Source organism: Ornithorhynchus anatinus, chromosome X5 (genome assembly GCF_004115215.2).
Source record: "Ornithorhynchus anatinus isolate Pmale09 chromosome X5, mOrnAna1.pri.v4, whole genome shotgun sequence".
In the NCBI taxonomy this organism is placed as follows: domain Eukaryota; kingdom Metazoa; phylum Chordata; class Mammalia; order Monotremata; family Ornithorhynchidae; genus Ornithorhynchus; species Ornithorhynchus anatinus.
This window is the reverse complement of record NC_041753.1, coordinates 30163063-30185123: the sequence shown is the minus strand read 5'-3', so window position 1 is coordinate 30185123 and position 22061 is coordinate 30163063. Positions and strand designations below refer to the sequence as shown.

At 42.0% G+C, this 22061-nt stretch overlaps 1 protein-coding gene across 3 annotated transcripts in view; it reads right to left on the bottom strand.

Annotated features, from left to right (window-relative positions):
• SRFBP1 (serum response factor binding protein 1) overlaps positions 1-22061 on the bottom strand; it is an 88604-nt gene that overhangs the window by 37968 nt on the left and 28575 nt on the right. For all 3 annotated transcript variants that reach the window (XM_029056134.1, XM_029056133.1, XM_029056136.1), the window contains one exon: positions 21716-21788. In XM_029056134.1, coding sequence (XP_028911967.1) covers positions 21716-21788 — 73 coding nt within the window. The remainder of the gene's footprint in view (positions 1-21715; positions 21789-22061) is intronic.

Here is a 22061-nt window from a genome sequence, read left to right as displayed (position 1 = left end):
GCCTAGATCAATGATGTAGTTTCTACTCAGTGCCATTCTGCGGCCTCCAAATGACATGAGGAGAAGAACTGAATATTTGAAAACAGAATTAAACATTACATCTGGCCTTTGTACTTCCCATACCTTGGTTCTATTGGAAAGCCCAAGAACAGTAGCAATGATTCTTATCCTGCAGTTCAACTGAGGAAGAGGGATCTATTTGACTTTTTCCCATCCAACGCAGTATCAAAAAGAAACTCCTTACCACTTGCTTGAAGGTGCTCAATTGGCTCTCTCCACTCCTTCCTTACCTTGGTGGCTTATAGAATGTAAGCTCTTTGTGGGGAGGGTACATGCTTCCTGACTTTTCCAAGCTCTGCACACAATAAGCACTCAATAAATACCAGTGATTGATTGACCTCCCTACTACAAGTCCACTTTGCTCCTCTAACACCAACCTCTCTGAACCTCGATTTTGCCTTTCTCACCGCCGACCCCTTGCCCGCATCCTCCCCCTGACTTGGAACTCCTCCCTTCACATCTGACAGACCACCTCTTCCCTTACCCATCTTCAATGCCCTACTAAAACCACACCTCCTCCAAGAGGCCTTCCTGGACTAGGCCTTCACTTCCCTGTCTTAGTGTCAAGTTGTCTATGCACCTGGGTCTGTTCTTCTTAAGTCCCCTCTCCTAGCCCTACAGCTCTTGTGTACATATCCATCTGTACTTTATTTTAATATCTGTCACCTCCTCTAGACTGTAAACTCCTTGTGAGCAAGGATCATCTATACCTATTCTTTTCCACTGCACTCTCCCAAGTGCTTAGTACAGCACTCTGCACACATAAGAGTTCAGTAAATACTACTGATTGACTATAATCGGATGGCTTTTTGAGTGAGAGCTTTTCTACAGAAGCCAGAAGCTCAAAGTTAAATTCCTAATTACTCAAAAGTGCTTTCATGACAAAAGCAGATTCTAATTCCATCCTCTTACTTGCCTTCCAGTTCTACCATCACTTAAAAAACAGTACTTTATTGGCCCTCCAAACCCAAACCACCCAGAGTATTGTAAAACAGACATGAATGTAGACCACAAATCATCCTATTCTTCCACTCTGATGCCAAACCAATAGTCCTGATCCAACAATCCCAAAATTCATCAGTAAATCCAGAGCGTTTACTGATTTATTGAGTGTGTGTGTGTGCAGAATACTGTACTAAGATTTTGGAAGGGTACAATAGAATTAGCAGACATGATCCTTGCCCTCCAAGGAGCTTTTCACCTGAAGCATCACAACACCCAGTTTGACTTTCCAAACAGGACCAGAAGGTTTCTATCAGCAAGAAAATGCTTTTGAGTAAATTTAATAGTAACGGTAATTTTCAGTAAGCTTTCTCCTGTGATTTAATACCATGAGGATCATCTAAAGAAATCATGCTCTATTATGATTTCATATAGTGATTTCTGAAGGTAGACTGCAGCGCAGAAACCAGGAGGTTGAGCCTGTCCAATGGCAATCGGCTATCAGTTAAGAAAATTAGCTTCCAGATTCTGCACTTTTATCCAGGGTTTTGAAAAGTTGGCGGGCATCAGTATCTACTCTGTAACAGTCCCTGGTTACTTTCACAGTGCAAATTAAAGAGGTCCGCTAATTTGTTCCTGGTACACAAGCATTTAAAGTGAACATGTAGCCTTCAATCAAGGAGTGGACCAAATCATCCAAAATCCAGAGGAAGGGTTTAGGCTGCAAACTTTCTAAACCTGTCTCACATAGCACAACTGAAAAAGAGTGAATTAACCAAGACAAAGGAGACAGTGATGTGCCTTGATTAGGCAGGAGGTGGTGAACCATGCACCTTTATAGGGTTGTTTTATCATTATCATCATCTGCATTTACTGCTGTGTGCCCGAGCAAGGGGCTCTGCCCTCAACTGATAAGGCAGATGAAATGATATGCTAGGGAGGTGGGGATTAGTCTCGGAATGCCTGTGAAGGAGGTGGCTTTTTAGGAGGATTTTGAAACCAGGGAGGGGCATGGGATGGCTCAGTGGATCTGAGGAGGGAGAGAGTTCCATACAGGAGGAAGGAATCCCTATGGAAATTTTACAGCTTTAAAATGAAAGAGCTCTTCCATAATCAAGCTGCCTCTAGCCATAAAGCATCAAGTGAAAAACAAACAACCCTGCCCCCACTCCACAAAAAAATATTAAAGGAGAGCTAAGGCCCAAGCAGCTCAACATTCAAGCCATCTGCATCCTAGGAGATATTGACAATCGATCAATCAATCAATGATACTTATTTAGTGTTTACTGTGGGAGAGCACAATACAACAGATTTGGTAAACACATTCCTCACCCACAAGGAGCTCTCAGTCTAGAGGGGGTGACCAGAGAGAGGGTACAAGGAATACAGGAGTCAGGTGAAGAAGCTTGACCTGATGTGAGGGACCTAAGGTCAACAGAAGGGAAAAGGGAAGATACAGATAGTAGTAGGACACTCCCCAGGTCTCGTCTGCATTATTTTTCCTTGCCAATTTGAGGAAAAAAACAAAACAAAAAAAATGACTAACAAACTATCAGAAGAGAGCTGGAGTTGTTCTGATTCAGTACTGATGTAAACTTGAAGACAATATTGGACAATTGTGCAAATACCTCCACTTTTCCTAGGAAGAAAATTCTGGCTGTGAAGTTCATTGAGTGAGGCAACTCAGAAGGCTGGCCCCTCCCACAGATCTTTCTGGTATAGAAAAACAACATATTGTTGAAGACGCCTCCGAGGAGAAAAGCTCTTTTCCATGGATACCCAATCCCCTCACTTGGTGACATCAGCAGGAGTCCAAACAACACCAGGGTGAGTGGAGCTAGGAAAATGGGGAGAAACTCCCGTAGCCACTGGGAGAAACAACAGCAGCAACAAAATTCCTTGTATGGAAAGCAGTGGGAACCTAAGGGAGCTGGAGCATGCCTGCCTCCTGGGTTCTGGAGGGTGAATTACCAGGTGCATCTACACCTGTATTACCCATTTCTAAATGAACTTGTCCCCCCCACCCCCCATTTTCAACACCTTCCAAGATCCATTCACTGTTTATTGCTGATTGTATAAATACAATATAGGGGTGTTTGTACTACCCCTGTGTAAGGTAGTAAACAATACTGGATACAGTCCCAGACTGTATGTATCTCAGAGTTGACTAAAACCTGGGATATGGTATCAAACAACACTGGACTGAGACTGTGTCTACTTGGAGTGTAGTCTCTCTACCCCAGGGCTAAGCACAGTGAGTGACTCAGGACAAAGCACTGAATACCAAAATCATTATCTCCAGTAAGTGTCCAATGTGAGCTGTAAGCTGGGGTAGACCTGTACAGTGCTCTGCATATAGTAGATGCTCGATACTGAATGAACCAATGGAAAGTTAATACTCATGATCGGTCTGACACGCTTAAGTATGGAAACGTTGTTTGTCCCTTCCAGAGTAATACATGAACCTAAGACCTGTGCTTTATCTATTTTCTCACCAATAATGAATTGTTAGCTCAGTAGACAATAGAGGCTTTTCTTTTTGGTATACTCTCTTAAAATAGGTCTCTAAGTTCATTCAGCTGAGAATTTCAAATTTCTTGTATTTTAAGGCAATATTGACACTTTCAAAATTACAAAGGCCAATAAATTGAGATAGGTGAAAGGTCAAATTAAGCTAATAACATAGGCAGAACTGAAGGTCAGTACTCAGTGAAAGGTGAAAGTATGCCCAAAAAACCCCTAAAATATTTCACTACTGGGAAACAAGGTTGATTTGGATGAGCAATTTCATTTAGACAGCTTTATGTTAATGGTAATATAATGATGTTTACCTGTTTTAAAAAAATGTAATCCCAAGTAACAGCTTTACCACTGAGAGCTTTTATTTAGGGTCAGGTTTTTGCTGGCAACCATTTTAAGCATTACTAAACGTCTACAAGTACCTCTGTCTCACTTTAGTTCCAAGTGTAATTCAATGTCAAGTCAGTGAGTCTTTATTTTCATAAAAAAAAAAATAGGGGTTCCATGTACACTGATCAAGTACCAATTATTTTTATGAATACGTAAATCATGATGGTTTCTCCTCTCTGTTTGGGGGAAGGTTAACAAACATCCCTATATTTTACAATAGTGCAGGGACATGTCCGTCCCCCCCCCCCCCCCCCGTCCCCCCCGCCCCCGAGATGAAATTAAACTGGGTAAAGATCACAATCTCAACATCTTCACCCTTTTGGTCACATCAGAGACCCAACTCCTAGGTCAGAAATAGCTTCTAAGCCGAAGCTCCAAACAGCTCATTAACTCCAAGGGAGAGAGGAAAATGAACAAGGCTATCTTATATGAGCCATTGTACATTATCCGCATTTTACTTGGCAAGTGGAGACAGCCTTTCTGCCATGTTTAGAGACTAATTTAACATTTCAGGAGGTATTCACCTAAGTGCCAACAATGACATCAGCCTAAACGGGACTGCATTCTAAACAGGAGAACATTTTAAACGTTGGCATGCTGTGGAATCAATTAGATTTGATAAGTTGTTTCATTCTGGAAGTTCCCATCTGAATCAATAGCTACACTTGGGGAGGGAATCTCCTGTCTTCACTCAGCAGTCCAAGCATTTGTAAAAAACCACATAATTTTGTGGCACTTTAAAAGTAGTTGTGTACAAGCGTGTTCCACTGTGTTCCGGAGTTGCGGCACCCACCAACTTGCGTATTAGAAAAAAAAAAATGTCCAGAGGGCAAAAACCAAGCTGCTGGCAAGAATGAAAGGGCCAAGACCCTAGTATTCAATACTTTAAAAAAAAAAAAAAAAATCCAGTGAGCAGCTTTAGTCCTGGAAGAGCCTATCAACTTGACAAGGGTGATTTACAAGTTTGTTTTTCCATGGGCCGACCTCTAATAGTAAAAATCCCTCTAAAACAATCAAACGCCACATGGAACTTTAGACTTTTCTGCAGAAAACAGGAGAAGCTGATGAATCATTGGTTTTGGTGTATGAGACATCAAATGCCTGGAATCCCCTGACCACTTTCCTGAGACTGCTCTGATAGCTTCCCCAGTAGTGAATTGAAAGAGACATTAGGTTTGGGAAAGATCTTTGAGGGTTTGAGTAAAATGAGGGAGGCACCAAGTTGGAAGGAAAATACCGACTGACTGATCTCATTGCAAAATGTACTTTCCCCTGTACTCAACTCTGTTGATTTCCTTTTGGTCTGTCTTGGCTACTCACAAAACACAACCAATTTCAACAGCATCTTCCAGCAGTGAGAAACAGGCTCCCATCTGAACTAGGTTTCAGAGTCAAAGATAAAGAAATTGCCACAACTGCTTTTCAGTCTTGGCGAGAGAGGGAATCATGGACCTGGGCTGTTTTCAAATACTGCCAGGTGGCTCCTGCTACGGAATGCTGGGAAAAATTTTTCTCTCGAAGCATAGTCAGTCTCATCAATTTAAGGGCCCAAGTGAATACAATATTTTGGCACTTAGCTGCCAGACATTATTTCAAAATAGAAAATTTGCTTTCTTAAGATCCAGACAATTTATATGCTCAGAAAAGTATAACTGCTGTATTTATTATGCTTCAGCAGGAAGGAGCCAACATTTTTCCATGAGGAATAAGTGATAATGTCTTTTCATACTTACAATGCTAGAAAGACAAACCCAATTCCCTTTTGTGATATACTTGGTTCAACCAATGTCAACCAGTAATATTTACTTGAATGCCTACTGTGTGAGGGTTCTATATGAAGCACTTGGGAGAGCACGGCAGAATTAGCAGACGCGATCCCTCAAGGAGTTTATAAACTGGCAGGAGAAACAGACTCTGGAATACATTATAGATAGGAAAAACTACGAGTATATAAGATATGTACGCGAGAAACAGTTAATTCATTTTAGTCCCTGTGTCCATTATGGATGTCAGAACACTCGGTGCTTAGTCAATATTGTTGGTACTGACTGAATGTTCATCATACTGTCTTCAAGACTGCTTGTTGTATGTCTGTTATATACCGCTCTGTACACAGTAAGCACTCAATAAATACAATCAACTGATACAAGTCTGGCTGCGAATATTAGCCGTCTGATGTTATTTTGATGTTATTGCTTCCCAAGAATCAGCACCTTAACATTTACTCCCACTACTACAGTAGAGCCTTTTTCCCTGGGCTCTGTCTGAAATGCACATCAACTAATAGGAACGATTTATAACAACCCCTCTCTAAATCCTATATTCAGCAGAGCTGGGTTTCAGTATGAATGGCTTCCACACTAGTGTCTGGCTATTCTGGGTAAGTGGGCCTTGCCATTTGATGTTAAATAGGGGCTATGGATAGAGTGGCTGAAAGGTAGTTATGATGCCTGTGGGGGGTCACAGTCACAAAGTTAGCTATGCCCTCTACTCTGTGACATAACTTGGTTCGGGTGAACTATGCTGCTCTTGTGCCAATTCACCGGTAGTATTGATTGTGTTGCTACCGTGTGCAGAGCCCTGTATAAGGTGCTTGGAAGAATATGATAATAACAATAATTGTGGGATATGCTAAGCGCTTACTATGTGCCAAACACTATATTAGGTACCAGGGTAGATACAAGATCATCAGGTTGGACACAGTCCCTATCCCATAAAGGACTCATAATTTAAGGGGAATGAAGAACAGCTATTTAATCCCCATTTTACAGATGAGGAAACTGAGGCCCAGAGAAGTTAAGTGATTTGCCCAAGGTCACACAGCAGTCAAGAAGCATAGCCAGGATTAGAACCCAAATCCTGTGACTCCCAGAACCAGACCATGCTCCTTCCAATAGGTCATGCAGTTGGAAGAAATGATCTCTAGTCTTAAGGACTATTTTTTCTACAGCAGGAAGGCAGACACTTAAATTACAGATAGGGGTAGTAGCAGGGTTTGTAAGACAAGTCCATAAATACTAGGGGCTGTTCTAACTTAAGTGCAAAGGGTCAAGACAGAAGTTGGGAAGATTGGGGATTAATCTTAGAAGGCCTTCGGAAGGAAATGTGATCTCTGAATGATTTGGAAGATGGGGAGAGCACTGATTTGTCAGGTATGAGGGAGGAAGGAGTTTTAGATGTTGGGTTGCGGGGAAGGAGAGCAGCAGAAAAGCTGGGACATGAGCAAGAGGTCGGCGGCAAGGGAGAGGAAAAAGAGACATACTCAGTGAATAGGTTAGCTAGAAGAGAATGAAAATTGTGAGCCGTAGTGGAGTGGGAGAGAAGAGTGGCTGAGAACGTGGAAGAACAGATTGGGTGCTATAAGACAACTGATCAGGAATTTCTGCTTGACGAACAGAGGAAATATTGGAGGTTTTAGAGGAGTGGGGATACTTGTGCACAATGACAGTGAAATGAAATATAGACTGGATAGGATAGGATAACCCAGCACACACACTTCACTCCTCTAATGCCAATTTACTCACTGTACTTTGATCTCATCTATTTCGATGCCTCACTCACATCCTGCCTCTGACTTGGAACTCACTCTCGGAATCAATCAGACTTATTGAGCACTTTCTGTTTGCAGAGCACTGTACTAAGTGCTTGGGAGAGTAAAATCTCTCTCTCTTTGAAAGGTTTATTAAAATCACATCTCCTCTAAGAGACTTTCCCTGATTAAGCCCTCATTGCCTCTACTCCATCTCCCTTCTGCGTCATTCTGGCACTTAGATTTGTACTCTTTCTTCACCCCACCCTCAGTCCCACAGCACTTCTGTAGATATCCCTAATGTATTTACATTAATGACTGTCTCCCTCTATAGACTGTAAGCTCCTTGTGGGCAGGCAAAGTGTCTTCCAACTCTGTTATATTGTACACACATCTGTAATTTGATCTATATTAATGTCTGTCTCCCCTTCTAGACTGCAAGCACATTGTAGGCAGGGAATGTATCTATTATACTGTACTCTCCCATGTGCTTACAGGGCTCTGCACTCAGTAAGTGCTCAATAAATATGAATGATTGATTGAACAATTAATTCCCAGCACTCAGAGGTGTATAAAGCCATCAGTCATCTCTAGCACTTACGGGCTTATTTTTCCCCATCCTCTGCACTTTTGTATATATTTTTATTCAGTTGCTCTTATCCTGACCATTCTACTAGCAGAGATTGTGGCTACTAGCTCTGTTGTACTTTTCCAAGTGCCTAGTACACTGCTATGCACAGAGTAAGCACTTTATAAATACCACCACCGCTACAACTATAATAATTATTGCCACAATAACTATTGCCACTGTTAGTGGCTAGAGGATTACATTTTAGAGGCAGAAGGCTAACCAAAGATGTACTCTATAGTGAAGAATCAGAGATGAAAATGCCTCATCAAATCACCTGGTCACCCTCATTTTGTGGGGTGACCTAGCCAATACCCTGCTACTGCAGGACTCACTTATTTTTGCTTTTTGAATCATTACAGTCTAGTTCTAAAGTAGTAGAGCAGGGGAGAGGAGAGAGGGTTGAAGACTAGGAAGAGAGAGCTTGTCTCTTTATACAACTTCCACTGGGAACAGGTGGCACTGACTCAGAGGCTTTTGAACTTGACTTGTGAAGGTTCTAAACTATAAACAGGAATCCATTTTGAGAGACCAGGACATAGCCCCCTCAAGCTCTCACATGCGACAACATTCAGAAACAGATCATCAGCCTGGAATTTCAATCTGCTCTTTGACATGCAGTCCAATCCTTTGATTAGGCTGAATTCCTGAAACACTTGGTCTGGTTGCTTTCAGGTTGGCCTTAAAGGTCTCGTTTTTTGCCACAAGACTCACAGCTAAACCCTTAGCACAGCAGAGCCCGGAAGTTCTCAAAGGGTCCTTCTGCTTAAAACAGGCATTACACCAAGAGGTGCAGCAGGTAGATTCATAACCTATTCACTTAAGTTTAACCTCTGTTTTCGAATCAACCACGTCTCCCACTAGAAAACATGGGCCAATGGGAGATTCCAGCTGTTGGCGAGGCAGCAGAGTGACATTGCTATAAACTGAGTCATACCACACACACCTAATTATTGAATGGAGACCTGGAGCTAGAATTACTTAAATCTGGATGAACCTCTGAACTTCAAAGCTGGGTTGATGTATAAACAGAGTTGGGGGGAAGGGAGGGAGAGGGGTTGAGGAAGCAATGTTCTGAGTCTTTTATGGAATCTTTTTTGTTGTTTTCTTTTTTTCCTTTTTAACTTCAGCTTTTTGGGAAACTTGTGCTTGAAAGTTTGGCTGGACATTTTCTACTGGTTGTGTGAGCACCAGGAGTGCTAAATTTTTTGACTATTTTCAAAAATATGGGACAATTATTACTACTGTCAATATTGAATAATATGGTGTTAGGAGAGGCAAACATTACAACATATTCTGTTGGAAGTTCAAGCCGAGAGGTAGAACTCCCTAGAGAAAAACAGTAATAAGAACAGTGACTAATTGTGTTTGCATAATTCAATTTCTTCAACTGGGATTTCTCTCACATCAAAAGGGACTAAACAATAAATTAGCTACTATGTCAGTGGCTTTTACTTTTGGAATTTTTTTTTCACCTCTACTTCCTTCATAATGGGCCCGATCAGAAGCTTTCACTCATCAGGCAATGCAAAAACCAGTTAATTTTACATCAATAGCTTGTGTGGACCTAGGCACACATTTCAAGATCCTTTGCATCAAAAATGAGTTTAATGATACAGGGGGTTGTGTGGCTCAGTCACATGTATTCATGATGCCATGGAGAGAAAACGCTGGGTTATTTTTATACCCAGCCACGTTCACCTCTGATCTTCTGTTTAGTCCGGTCCACACTGACTCATCCTGCCCCAATCCTAGCCTATCTGCTTCTCACAATCTGAATACAGCCAGCAGTTCTTTCATCAGTATTTCGGCTTCAGTGCACTGCTTTCTTTTGCCCCTCTCTCAAATTCCACCTCATTTCCTGCTTTTTTCATTTTCACTTTTAAACTGTGTCCAACCTGATTATCTTTTATCTACCTCGGTGCTCAGTATAGTGCTTGGCACATAGTAATCACTTAACAAGGACCATAATAATAATGGTAATTATAATAATTACTATTATGCTGAGCACATTTTATGATTCAATCTGTCACTATGCAATTATTTTAACTTCTTCCATATGCAGAAGACCCCTGAATTCTTTATTCCCCAGAGGGACATACTGACTGGTGGTACGTGATTACTCAAGGCAATATGGTTTTATCCTCAGCTATTTGAAATCTATGCAATGTGAACTTGAAATCCAAGCAGTGTGAATTTCCTTTGTACAACATTCTTAGCTCTTAAAATTCACTAGCCCCAAAAAGGGCTTTTTACAAATATGATGAAAATCTGGGCAACAACTCCTGTCACATTTCACTTACCCCTCCCTCACCGCAACCCATAATCTGAATCTATGGATTGGGTCCAGATTTGACATTTTCCCACATTCTTTCAAACTGTAACTTGAATGTATATGCATTCCCAATCTTTACTCAGTTGCAGAATCTGCAGAATTACAACAAATTCGATACATTTTGAAATTTACTATTACAAAAGTGACACAAAGAGATTATTCAGGAAATAAACACTGGTTGACCTCAACTCTTTTAAGGTATAAGGAGAGCAATTAGTCCAGCAAATAGGGAAGTGAACAGGAAAAAATGTAAAGGTGATAAAAGGGGCCTTTTAATCACTGAGCAACTCACCTTGCTAAATTCTTGGCTTCAAGACCCACTGCTTCTTCACAAATTAGAGATAATACTTCTTTTAATTAATCTACAATTTCAATTTATTGAAGCATTAACACACTGGACACCCTTTGAAGTTTGGGAGGCAGTGTGATCTAGTGAAGTGGTTAACAATTCTCATATTGCAAATGGAAAAGTTAAATAATCAATAAATGGTACTTATCAAGCTCCCTGTGTGCAAACACTGTGCTAAATACTTGGAAGGGTACCCCCTCCAATCTGGCTTCCATCCCCTTCACTCCACAGAAACCGCCCCCTCCAAGGTCACCAACGAACTCCTTCGTGCCAAATCCAACAGCCTCTACTCCATCCTAATCCTCCTGGACTTCTCAGCTGCCTTTGACACTGTCGACCACCTCCTTCTCCTGGAGATATTATCCAACCTTGGCTTCACTGACTGTCGACCACCTCCTTCTCCTGGAGATATTATCCAACCTTGGCTTCACTGACACCGTCCTCTCCTGGTTCTCCTCATATCTCTCTGGCCGCTCATTCTCAGTCTCTTTCGCGGGCTCCTCCTCTGCCTCCCACCTCCTAACTGTGAGGGTCCCTCAAGGTTCAGTTATGGGTACTCTTCTATTCTATCTATATGTTCATATATTTACAAGTACTGGGGGTGAGCATCAAGAGAGAGGTACTATGGGGAGCCGGTGGATTGATGTGACTTTGGGTGGAGGGCTCAATCAGGGAAGGTTTCCTGCAGGAAGGAGGATTTTAATCAAGCAATCAATCAACAGTAGTTACTGAGTACTTTGTTCAGATGACTATGCTAAACACCTGGGAGAGTACAATGCAGTAGAGTACAATATGATCCCAGGCCAAGAGGCTTATAGTCTACTGGGGGAGACAGACATTAAAATAAATTGCAGGCAGGAGAAGCAACTAAATAAAAGTGCCTAAGTGTTGTGGGGGTGGGAGTACCTAAGTGCTTAGGGGATGGGACTAAGTGCATGGCAGAGGCAGGAGGGAGGGAAAAAATGGTGGGGAAGTGAGAGCTTAGGGAAGGCTGCCTGGAGTAGAAGACTTCAGTAGGGCTTTGAAGATGGGGAGAGTGCTGGTCTGGCAGATATGTACAGGGAGGGAGTTTTAGGCAAGGGGTTGATGGTGGGTAGGGTGAGAACAAAGGACAACGAGTATGTTGGTTTTAGGGAAGTGAAGTGTGTGGGCAGGGTTTTAGCGGAAGAGAAGCGAAGATATGAAAGGGGGGAAAAAGGCTGAATAAGTGCTTGGAATCTGATGGTGAAGAGTTTCTGGTTGATGTGAAGATGGTACATAACCACTGGAGGCACTTGAGTGGGGAAATGTGCATAGAATAACTTGTTTAGAAAGATAATCTGGAGACAGCTAAGTCAGTGAGGAGGCTGATGCAACTGTCGAGATGGGATGTGACAAGCGCCCAAACCAGTGTGGTAACAGTTTGGGTGGCAAGGAAGGAGCAATTTCTGGAGATGTTGTGGTAACAGAATACACACTGTTTAGTGATTGACTGAATATGCAGGATAAAGGAGAGAGATGAGTCAAGGATAATGCCATGGATGCAGGCTTGAGACAGCAAGGATGGTGGTGATATCTCCAGTGATGGGAAATTTGGGGTGAGGAGAGAGTTCTCCTCACTCCTTAACTTCTCTGTGCCTCAGTTCCCTCATCTGTAAAATGGGGATTAAGACTGTGAGCCCCACGTGGGACAACCTGATTCCCCTATGTCTACCCCAGCGCTTAGAACAGTGCTCGGCACATAGTAAGCGCTTAACAAATACCAAAAAAAAAAAAAAGAGTTTCAGAAAGAAGATGAGAAGTTCAGTTCAGGATACATTGAGTTTGAGGTAATGGTGGTACATCCACATAGAGATGTCCTGAAGGCAGGAGGAAATCAATTGGTGTTTATTGAGCGCTTAATGTGTGCAGACCACTGTACTAAGTGCTTTGGAGAGTGCAACAGAATTGGTAGAATTAGTCTAGACGAAATGAGAGAGATTACAGAGAGGGGGTGAGGTCCGGGCTGGAGATGTAGATTTGGGTAGGGAAAGATGGTAGTTGAAGCCATGAGAGTGGATAAGCTCTCCTTGGGAAAACTGGTGGAGAATGGAGGGGGACCCAGAATGGAGCTTTAGGAGGGATTTGAAGTCTGGCAGATGTGAAGGGAGGAGGAGTTACTATTAGGGGTATTCATTATTATTATGGTATTTGTTAGGCGCTTACTATGCGTCAAGCACTGTGGATACAAGATAATCAGGCCAGGCACAGTCCCTGTCCCACTTGGGGTTCACAGTCTAAGTAGGAGGGAGGAAAGGTAAGAGGGAGGACAGGTACAGGGAATGGCATGAGCAAGAGGTGGGAGAGATGAGAGTGGGAGACAGTTAGGAGCCAAGCTGGAGAGCACTGAAGAATCTGAGCTGGGGATTAGAGGATGAAGGGCAGGGATTGTCTCTCTATTTCTGTATTGTACTTTCCAAGTGCTTAGTACAGTGCTCTGTGCACAGCAAGCGCTCAATAAATATGATTGAATGAATGAAAAGCCTGGAAATCAAAGCAAAGATTGGGCGCTTACTATGTGAAAAGATTCTAACACAGGTAGCCACCCTACTGTTTTGAGATGTTATTTCTAAGGGAAGTAGAAGGCCAAATGGATGCTTTTCCCTTCTGTTTGCCAACTATTCAAGTGTTAACAGAAATGTGCACAATACAGTCTTATTTGACAGCTGCCTACTGCTCTGGGTTAGCAAGGAGTGCTGATTTTCCCCTCATCCTGGTGAAAGGCCGTAAGAATATTCCTCCTCCTTGCTTTCTACTAACATGTTTAAATCAATGTAAGTCACTCATCAGCCAGCTAAGGTAACTCCAAGATGCTGAATTCAGAATTGCAGCTTAATTAACCTGCGATACTTTTAAAACGAGCAAATTTTAACTCGCTCTATCATCTGAGGTGGGTGCGATAGTGATTTTCTCCTACTGGAAAGGCAGAGAAAGTTTCAATGTTAAACCTTATAAAATCCTGTTTTCTATTACAACCAGAGAGACTGAATTGTATTGGCAGGAGCCCTGACCCATTCGTTGGTGAGAAGATTACTCACTCTGGTATGTGGGCACCTCCATAATCTATTTAGTACACACAGAGGTCCGGAACACTAGATCACCCTCATGATCTGCAAAGAGTTAATTCACTTCCTAAAAGGAAAAGTACCTTATTTCAGTCACTGAAAGGCTCAGTCCCACTGCCCGCTTCCAGATGGTTTCACTGCTAGTAGATCTCATGCCAGCTGGATGGAGGTCCCACCACTAACTAGCCTATGCATTACTTGAAAAGCAGCAGGCAAATAAATCCTGTAATGGCAGAGAAATGCAATGTATTCAACCCTAACCATGTCTTCCAGCCCAACCAAAACAACCAATAGGCATTAAATCTATCATTTTCGGCTTGCTGTCTATTTTCTTAAAAAGAAATCTTTTATATGGCAATGGCAAGTGGGATCATATTGCTTTCATGCTTCTTGAAGATTATTTTTTGCTTTATTTTGTAATGTTTTATACATCTTTGGCAAAGAAGAGAATAAAAAAAAAACAACATACAAAGAAAAACACTCTTCAATTCCAGTATTTGCAGACTGCTGCAAACAATTAACCCAGTTCTTACATCCACGTAGCTGGAATTTTTAAACCGCTGTCATCTTACGATGAAGAAGCACATTCTTGAGTTTTGGGCTCAAAATTCACCAGTTCTCTACAATTTTCCACTTATTTTACTGCATATTCCACTCCACCTCATTCCCATCCCCAACAACATGCACATGCATCGAGACCTATCACCGTGCCAAATGCTTAATTTACTTCAAAGTCTAATTTGTCAACACAATCCACCCCTCTTTCTTTTCCAAAACCAAATCTAAAAATATTCTCAAATCAAAAATGAAAGAAAAAACCACTATTGAAAACCACTCTTCACAAAAATTATTTAAAGATGTAAATAGACGAACACTTTTAGATCTTTCTGACTTTGGAACAACATTACTAGTCTTCAACACAACATGTTTAGATGGCAATAAGGAAATGTTCTAATTCTCCTGGAAAAGGTTTGCAAAACTGAAGATCTGTGAGTTATCCATCAACTCCTGATATAATCCTGCAACGGATTTTGTCTTAAAGAACGAAAGAGTGTACGAAAGTTTGTTTAACTATGAGTGAACCCATTTCACTTCATTTCCTGGAACTCATTATAAGCTTAACTACATTTTTCATGAAGACAGAACAAAACCATAATTTCGTACCCTGGAAAACAAAGAAGTAAGAATAATAATCATAATAATCTGTTGACTCTGTAGAACAGTGCTTTTTTGTTGTCCAAAGGGCTTTCAGCTCAATGACCCCCTTTTATTCTCACACCATCCCTGTGAGGTAGAGGAAAGCAGGCTTTACAGGTGGGAAAGCTGAAGCTGAGACCCAGATTTGTCTTTGGGGGCACATAACACAGCACTGGCAGAGCTGGGACTGGAATTCATGGCTCCAGACTCCCAGACCCATGCTCTTTCTGCAAGACTCTGCACAGACAGAGTGCCTGGCTCCACTTTTGGTTACTCTGAGCCCGCCATGCCAAGGAGGACTCCAGGAGCTAGAGGGCAAAACTGCAAGGAGAGCAAGATATGATACAATAAAGCCCAACTTTCAAACAGTGTGGCCCAGCTGAGAACCATTAGTAGTATATTGGGCCCTTTTGGTCTGGAGCCATCAGGACAAGGTCAGGGAACATGGGATTTCTTTTACTGTCCCGTCTCCCCACAACAGACTGTGAGCAGGGCAGGGACTATGACTACCATCTCTATTGTGCTGTTCAACATGGGAGGGTGGGGGAAGAAATGTCAAACCTGGCTATAGTGATGCTTTACTGGTATAACATCTGCAAAATGCTTTGAGGTCTTGAGAGAAGTATACCAAGTGTGGGCAAAGAAAAGTCATATCGGTCATCTGCACTGGGGGAGGTTATATCTGCCCTATCGGCCACATGGAGTGGTGGTTTGCAAGCTGTAATTACATAAGATTTAGAAATTCCCAAGTCACATATGGAAAGAAATGGATTCTTCAAGAATAAACAGGGGAATGAATGAAGTTCTTCATTCCGAGTTCTCCTTTCTATTTCCATTTTTTTTTCCACCTCACAGCCAGATTGCTGTACTTCCCTTGATTTGGACTCCCCAAAGACAGCATAACCTGTTGATTCTAACAGCAGGGTAGCAAAAAGCCAGAGGTGAAAGTTGGCCAGAAATCACACTCTGGAATGCCACACCAGTCAAAGAGTAAGTGTTTTCAAGGTTTTGTTTGAAAGTTGTGCTTCACTGGATCATATCTTGCCCTTCTTCTTATTCATATGGTATTTGTTAAGCGCTTACTATGTGCCAGGCACTGTACTAAGCGCTGGGATGAATACAAGCAAATACAAGCCCTTCTTCCTCGTAGTCCTCTTCTCCAGCTCCTGGATTTCCCTTGGCATGGTGGACCCAGAAGTCACCAGAAGTGGGGCCGGGCACTGTCTGTGTGTAGTAATGAGGCAAGAGCAAGGATCTGGGAGTTGGAAGACACGCAGGCCTCTCAAAATTAATTAGGGAAGCTTGTGGGTACCTGGAACCAGGAGGGCCAGGTTTTAATCTGAGCAGGGGGTGGACCTGGGATGGGGGGTGGGGGGAAATCATATTTACTGAGCACTTACCATGTACCAAGTGCTTGAGGGAGTACAATATAATACAGTTGGTGGGCACAACCCCTGCCCAAAAGAAGCTTACAGTCTATAGGAGGAGAAAGAAGTGAAAATAAATTACAGATAGGGGATATAATAGAGTATAAGGATATGTACATAAATGTTGTGGGGCTGGGGTGAACATCCAACTGCTTAAGGGGCACACGGCCTAGTGTGTAGGAGATGCAAAAGGGCAGGGAGGGGAAATGAGGGCTAGGAAAGGCCTCTTAAGAGAGGTGAAAGAAAGTCACACCTGGAGCCAGAGAGGTAGGCACTAGATACTCATACACACAGACAGAAACAGAAACACACACACACACACACACACACGACTAAATCAATCAATTGTATTTATTTAGGGCTTACATTGGGCAGAACACTGTACTAAGTGCTTGGGTGAATACACTATAATAGAGCTGTTGGACACGTTCCTGGTCCACAAGGAGCTTTCGGTCTAGAGGGGGTTACGCATGGAACTATATATCCAGGCAAATATGCACACGAAGTCAAAGAAGTGGACACTCAAGACACAGGAGTGGTCAGGGAGGAGAAAACTCAGACACACATAGGCCTCAACAAATAGCAGAGGAAAGCCTCTTTCCCACTGAGTCAAGAGCCAATGAGCAACTGGTTATTCGTGGCTACTCCAGTGCTTGGCACATAGGAAGTGCTTAACCAGTACCACAATTATTGTTATTATACAAGAGAGTTGGCAGATATTTTTCCTGCCCACAAGGAGCTTAGAGTCTAAAGGGGGATACAGATAATATAAATGAATTAATTTCAGGTAGGTTCATAAATGCTATAGGGCTGATGATGGCATTTTAAGAGTTAAGCGCATGCAGGTGTGTAGCTGGTAGTAAAATTCTGAAAGACTTGCAAGATGGATCAATCTCAGGTTGGAGAGTATTTCCTCAGATTAATGGAAAGGTTTTTTTTTGTTTTTTTTTTTTTAAAAAAAACCTCACTTGTTCCTTCTGGCTCTTGCATTTGTATTAAGTCTGACATCTTCTGCCTAATAGATACTTATAGGTCAATTGGGGGCGGGGTGGGGGGGCTAATCGATCATAAGAAGTCTGTTGGAGGTCAGGCCTCTCCTAGAATTAGAGCCTTCAAATCCTTAAGCAATTATGGGCCTTCCCGAAGTTCTGAACATTTCAGGGGTGCCCCCAGAGATTCTAAAGGACTATCTTGGACCATAATCCACGATACAGTCCCCGTTAGTCTGTAACCTCCTTGAGGACAAGAATTGTGACTACCAACTGTACTGTACTCTCCAAAGTGCTTAGTACAGTGCTCTGAACAAAGCAATGCACTTTAAAGACCACTGATTTGCTGAGGAAAAGAACGAGCTTGCAGGGTTCTGGGGCAGTGATTTATGGTAGAATTAATGACTGAGATAGGAGGAGGAGTAGACCATAACATTGCAACCTGGGGTCTGAAGTTGGCTGATCATTTGGCTACATGGAAGTCCAAGCATTTCCAACTTGATAAGAAGAAAGATAACTGTGGTATCTGTTAAGTGCTTACTATGTGCCAAGCACTGTAGTAAGTGTTAGGGTAGATACATGATAATCAAATCAGACAGTCCCTGTCCCACATGTGGCTCATAATCTAAGAGGGAGGGAGAAAAGGCATTTACTCCCCATTTTAGAGATGAGGAAACTGAGGCACAGAGAAGTCAAGTGACTTGCCCAAGATCACACAGCAGGCAAGTAGCAAAGCTGGGATTAGAACCCAGGTCCTCTGGCTCCCAGGCCTTAGTTCTTTCCACTAGGCCACACTGTTTCCCACGCTTTAGTCTTGCATTCTTTAATTTGAATTGAGTGCACTGACCATGAATTTAGTCTTGCCCATGAGCTCCTTTGGGAAAAGCTTTTTTGGGGTGCAGCCTTTCGTTCCTCAAACCATTTTTAGACACCACTCAGAGCAGCTTTCTAATGCTGAAAACACTCTCGGCTAAATATTTTCTAAAACCAAATATGCTCAGTTCCAAGAAGAGCTGTCTTCAAACAAAATTACTCTCAGCTCTAGGATATTATTGATCTTATCCTCTTTGATAAATTTAAAACCATACAAACGACTGTGGTTCTTGTCCTGCTGTTACAGTTTTACTAACCATATTATTACTATTTAAGATGAACTCTGATATCACTCAAGTATTTTGTTCCCTTCGAACATTTGATTCATAATATACTTCGGGATCGGCATTGCCATCATTAAATGTTTTCCAAGAGCTGAATATAAATGACAAAAACAACATATTGTGCATTACAGAGCTGACGTAGTAAACCTAAAGTGTCAAGGATCTTCTCACAAGACAGTGAATTTTGATTGATACTGCAACTACTACTACTACTACTACAACACATTTATTTTGTCTGGGGCTACATGATTTCTGGGCTTATTATTTTGGAATGGAGACAACTCACAGAATTGAATATCCCACAGGGAAAGTCACAGAACTGCGAGCCACGCTCTCTTTTACAGATTAGTAAATCTGCTTCTAATTCTTGGCCTATTATGGTACTAGCCACATTCCATTTATCACTGAGATCTCCTCTCCCTCTTATAGCTATGGCTTCATCTATGCATGCCAGCTTCCTTTCCCCCTTTGGTCGTTTTAGCCCCGTGCCAGCAGAGACTGAATTTTATACTTCTCTATGTATCCAAGCACCTACTGCAGTGCTCTGAGCCCAGAAGACATACATCACACACTCTTAATTATCTGACTGGTAAGCCAGGGCCTTGAGAGAGAGCATGGAATAATCCTGCTCACAAAGATAATCAGGGTGGCCTGTTGGCTCCGGACCGCAGAAGGACAGACATGATCTGAAAACCAGAGGCTGAGACAGAGCCCCAGTTCACCACCTGAATGGGTGGCGCTCAAGCTGAGAGAGAATTTTGGGACCACGACCAAATGGATTGGCGTATCAAAGTTTGTTGTGGTGGCAGTGATAGGGAGAAGTCCCAGGCTACACTGTGGGAAATTTGGGGAGAGGCAACAGGGTTTCCTCCAAATAAAGGATTTCACCACTTCGCAGCCTAGGGTCGAGAGACTATTTGCACTATGTAATTCATCTGTAATAGGATAGGAAGAATTCCCCGAGCCATCAGAATGCCCAGAGTTTCTTCGACTCCTAAGTACACAAGGGCTTTGATTTCATACATTACAAAGACTGGAAATCTAGAACCTATAATTCTATGGTATAGAAGTTCAGAACATTTCTCGAGGCCGGAAAACCCAACTTTCACTGCTAAAAATACCCCACGTCATCTTCATCCCCGCATCATCTTGCAACCACATAACCTATCATCACTGACAGCCAGCCCAGGATAGTATGTCATGCACATGACTATAAAAATATGGTGTTTTGGAGGCCAATAAGTAGAGTCTTTCTGCAGATTTAATTAAAGCTGGGACTTCCTACTTTGTGATCTTCCTCTGATACCCCTAGTTACTTTTAACACACAGTATTGACATTCTTAGGAAAAAGCACACTCTAAATTTTGAAACACAACCCTTATGTGTTGGCCTTTCATTTGGGGAAGACAACCATTTTCTTAATGATCCATCTGAAAGGAATGTGCCTTGGATTCACGCAGAGCAAGTGTGTGGGGATTTTTGTTTATTTTTTCGTCCGTTCTTCAGTTTTAGCTCAATCCAGAGACGTTTACTTTCAATTTCCCAAAGGCCTATAAGGAGGAAGTTGAAATCAGGGCAGCTGAACTGTCTCACCCCAAAATGCCACTGCCTGGAATAGCAAGTCTACACATGCTGTCATTTCTGGCCACATAGGAGGCAGGGAAATAATGCGGGAAAGGGTGAGGGTGAAATGAAATTCTGAAATGAAAGTTTATGGCAACCACCTGGAAATAGGAGTTATTACCTTGAACTAGCAGATCTGAGCACCTCCGATAAAAAGATTTAAGGAATAAAGGAGAGTAAATTTTGAATTTAGCTCTACATCCTGCACAATTTCTCAATCTGAGAGATTACGAAAAGGTATGCGGGCAATTTTATCTGAAAAGATTTCCCTATAACAATATGATCTTTCATATCCAGTTCTTTATGTGTTTATCCAACATACGACCCTCTATCCTAACACAAACCATGAAATACCAGATCCATGGACTGAGAAAATCCAAAGCTAATGAGTACCAAAATTTAGGGACCTATGAATACCATTTTAGCTTGCTGATTATGTCAAGAAGCATGTTGAACCATTTTGGAATGAATAAATTCGGGAGGAGGGGGGAAGCAACAACTAGTCTTTTGTTCTTTATCTGGAATTGCTAAAAAGCTTACATGTACTTTCAAAATATGCATTCCAACATTCCTGTTTTTTTTTTTTTTTTTACAAAGTATTTAACTGTGACATCTGAACTACAGCAGGGACCATACTTTGTCTCTTCCAAAAAAAAAAAAAATCAACCCCCCCAAAAAACCCCATCCAAAAAATAACACTGAATTGTATTTAAAACATTTAAAACACCGCCCCCCCCCCCACTCCAAAAGGATTCCTTCTGGAAGGTCCTCTAAATCTTTTCTCAAACCCCAAGCATGGAACTTGCATTTGAAAGCAATATTCATGCACAAAAACTGAAAATTCCCTCATTGCTGGGAACGTGCGTTTTTTCCTCAATTCTGTTTTATAAAACTGTCTCTCAGACATTTAATGGTATGTCACTTGGCAAATGAGAGTTTCCACAATGTAAAAGGAGTGAAAGGATTCAAAAAATTATGCTAATCATTTGGATTTTCTTAGTCCACCACAGTTTCAATTTCAACAACTACTACAGAGCAGAATCTATAATACTGACACCATCACACAAACATTTATTGAGCTGGCAACGAATAAAGTAATGATTTCAACAAGCCGTATCGCCACACACACTCCCAAGCGGCATCACTAATTCCTATTTGTACCCGTTACAGTAAAAACCTTAGGCATGAAACATTCCTCAACCAATGTGAGTTTAGTTTGGATAGACTTTGAGTCATTAGTCTAGCCCTTTGACAGACTTAGCAAAAGACATGAAAAAATGCAAGTTTAAAATATTCCCAGATGTGATACAATTTTTAGCTAAAATGAACCCCACAGGATTACAGGTAAGATGCCCCGAAACCAAGAACATGTCAGCATTCTAAGGGCTATTCACAAAAGTCACAACAAGAGCACACACATTACAAGGCAAAGTGCGGGGGGGGGGAGGGAGAGAAAGGGAATCAGCACATAAACACAAGCCATTACCTTCATGGCATGGATTTCCTCAACTAATCGTTGCACTCGTCTTTCGTTCTTCTGTAGTTCACCTTCAGAACCGCTGCATAAAATACAATTACACACATGAGGCATCTATTTGAGACTTGCAAAGTGTTACAATGGCATCACATTCAGTTCATTTTTAGTCTGATAGGAGAGGTGCGATTCTACACAGCCATGTTCGAAGATGAAATCAGACTGGGTGCTTCAGGTGCTAAAATACGCTTCTGCACCTTTGGGAAAGTCTTTCAACTCCACAGACTCGGACCATCAGCCGAAGTCCTAGAGACAGACGTTCAAGAATTTCTGGATGTAAATGACTGCATCCTAGATG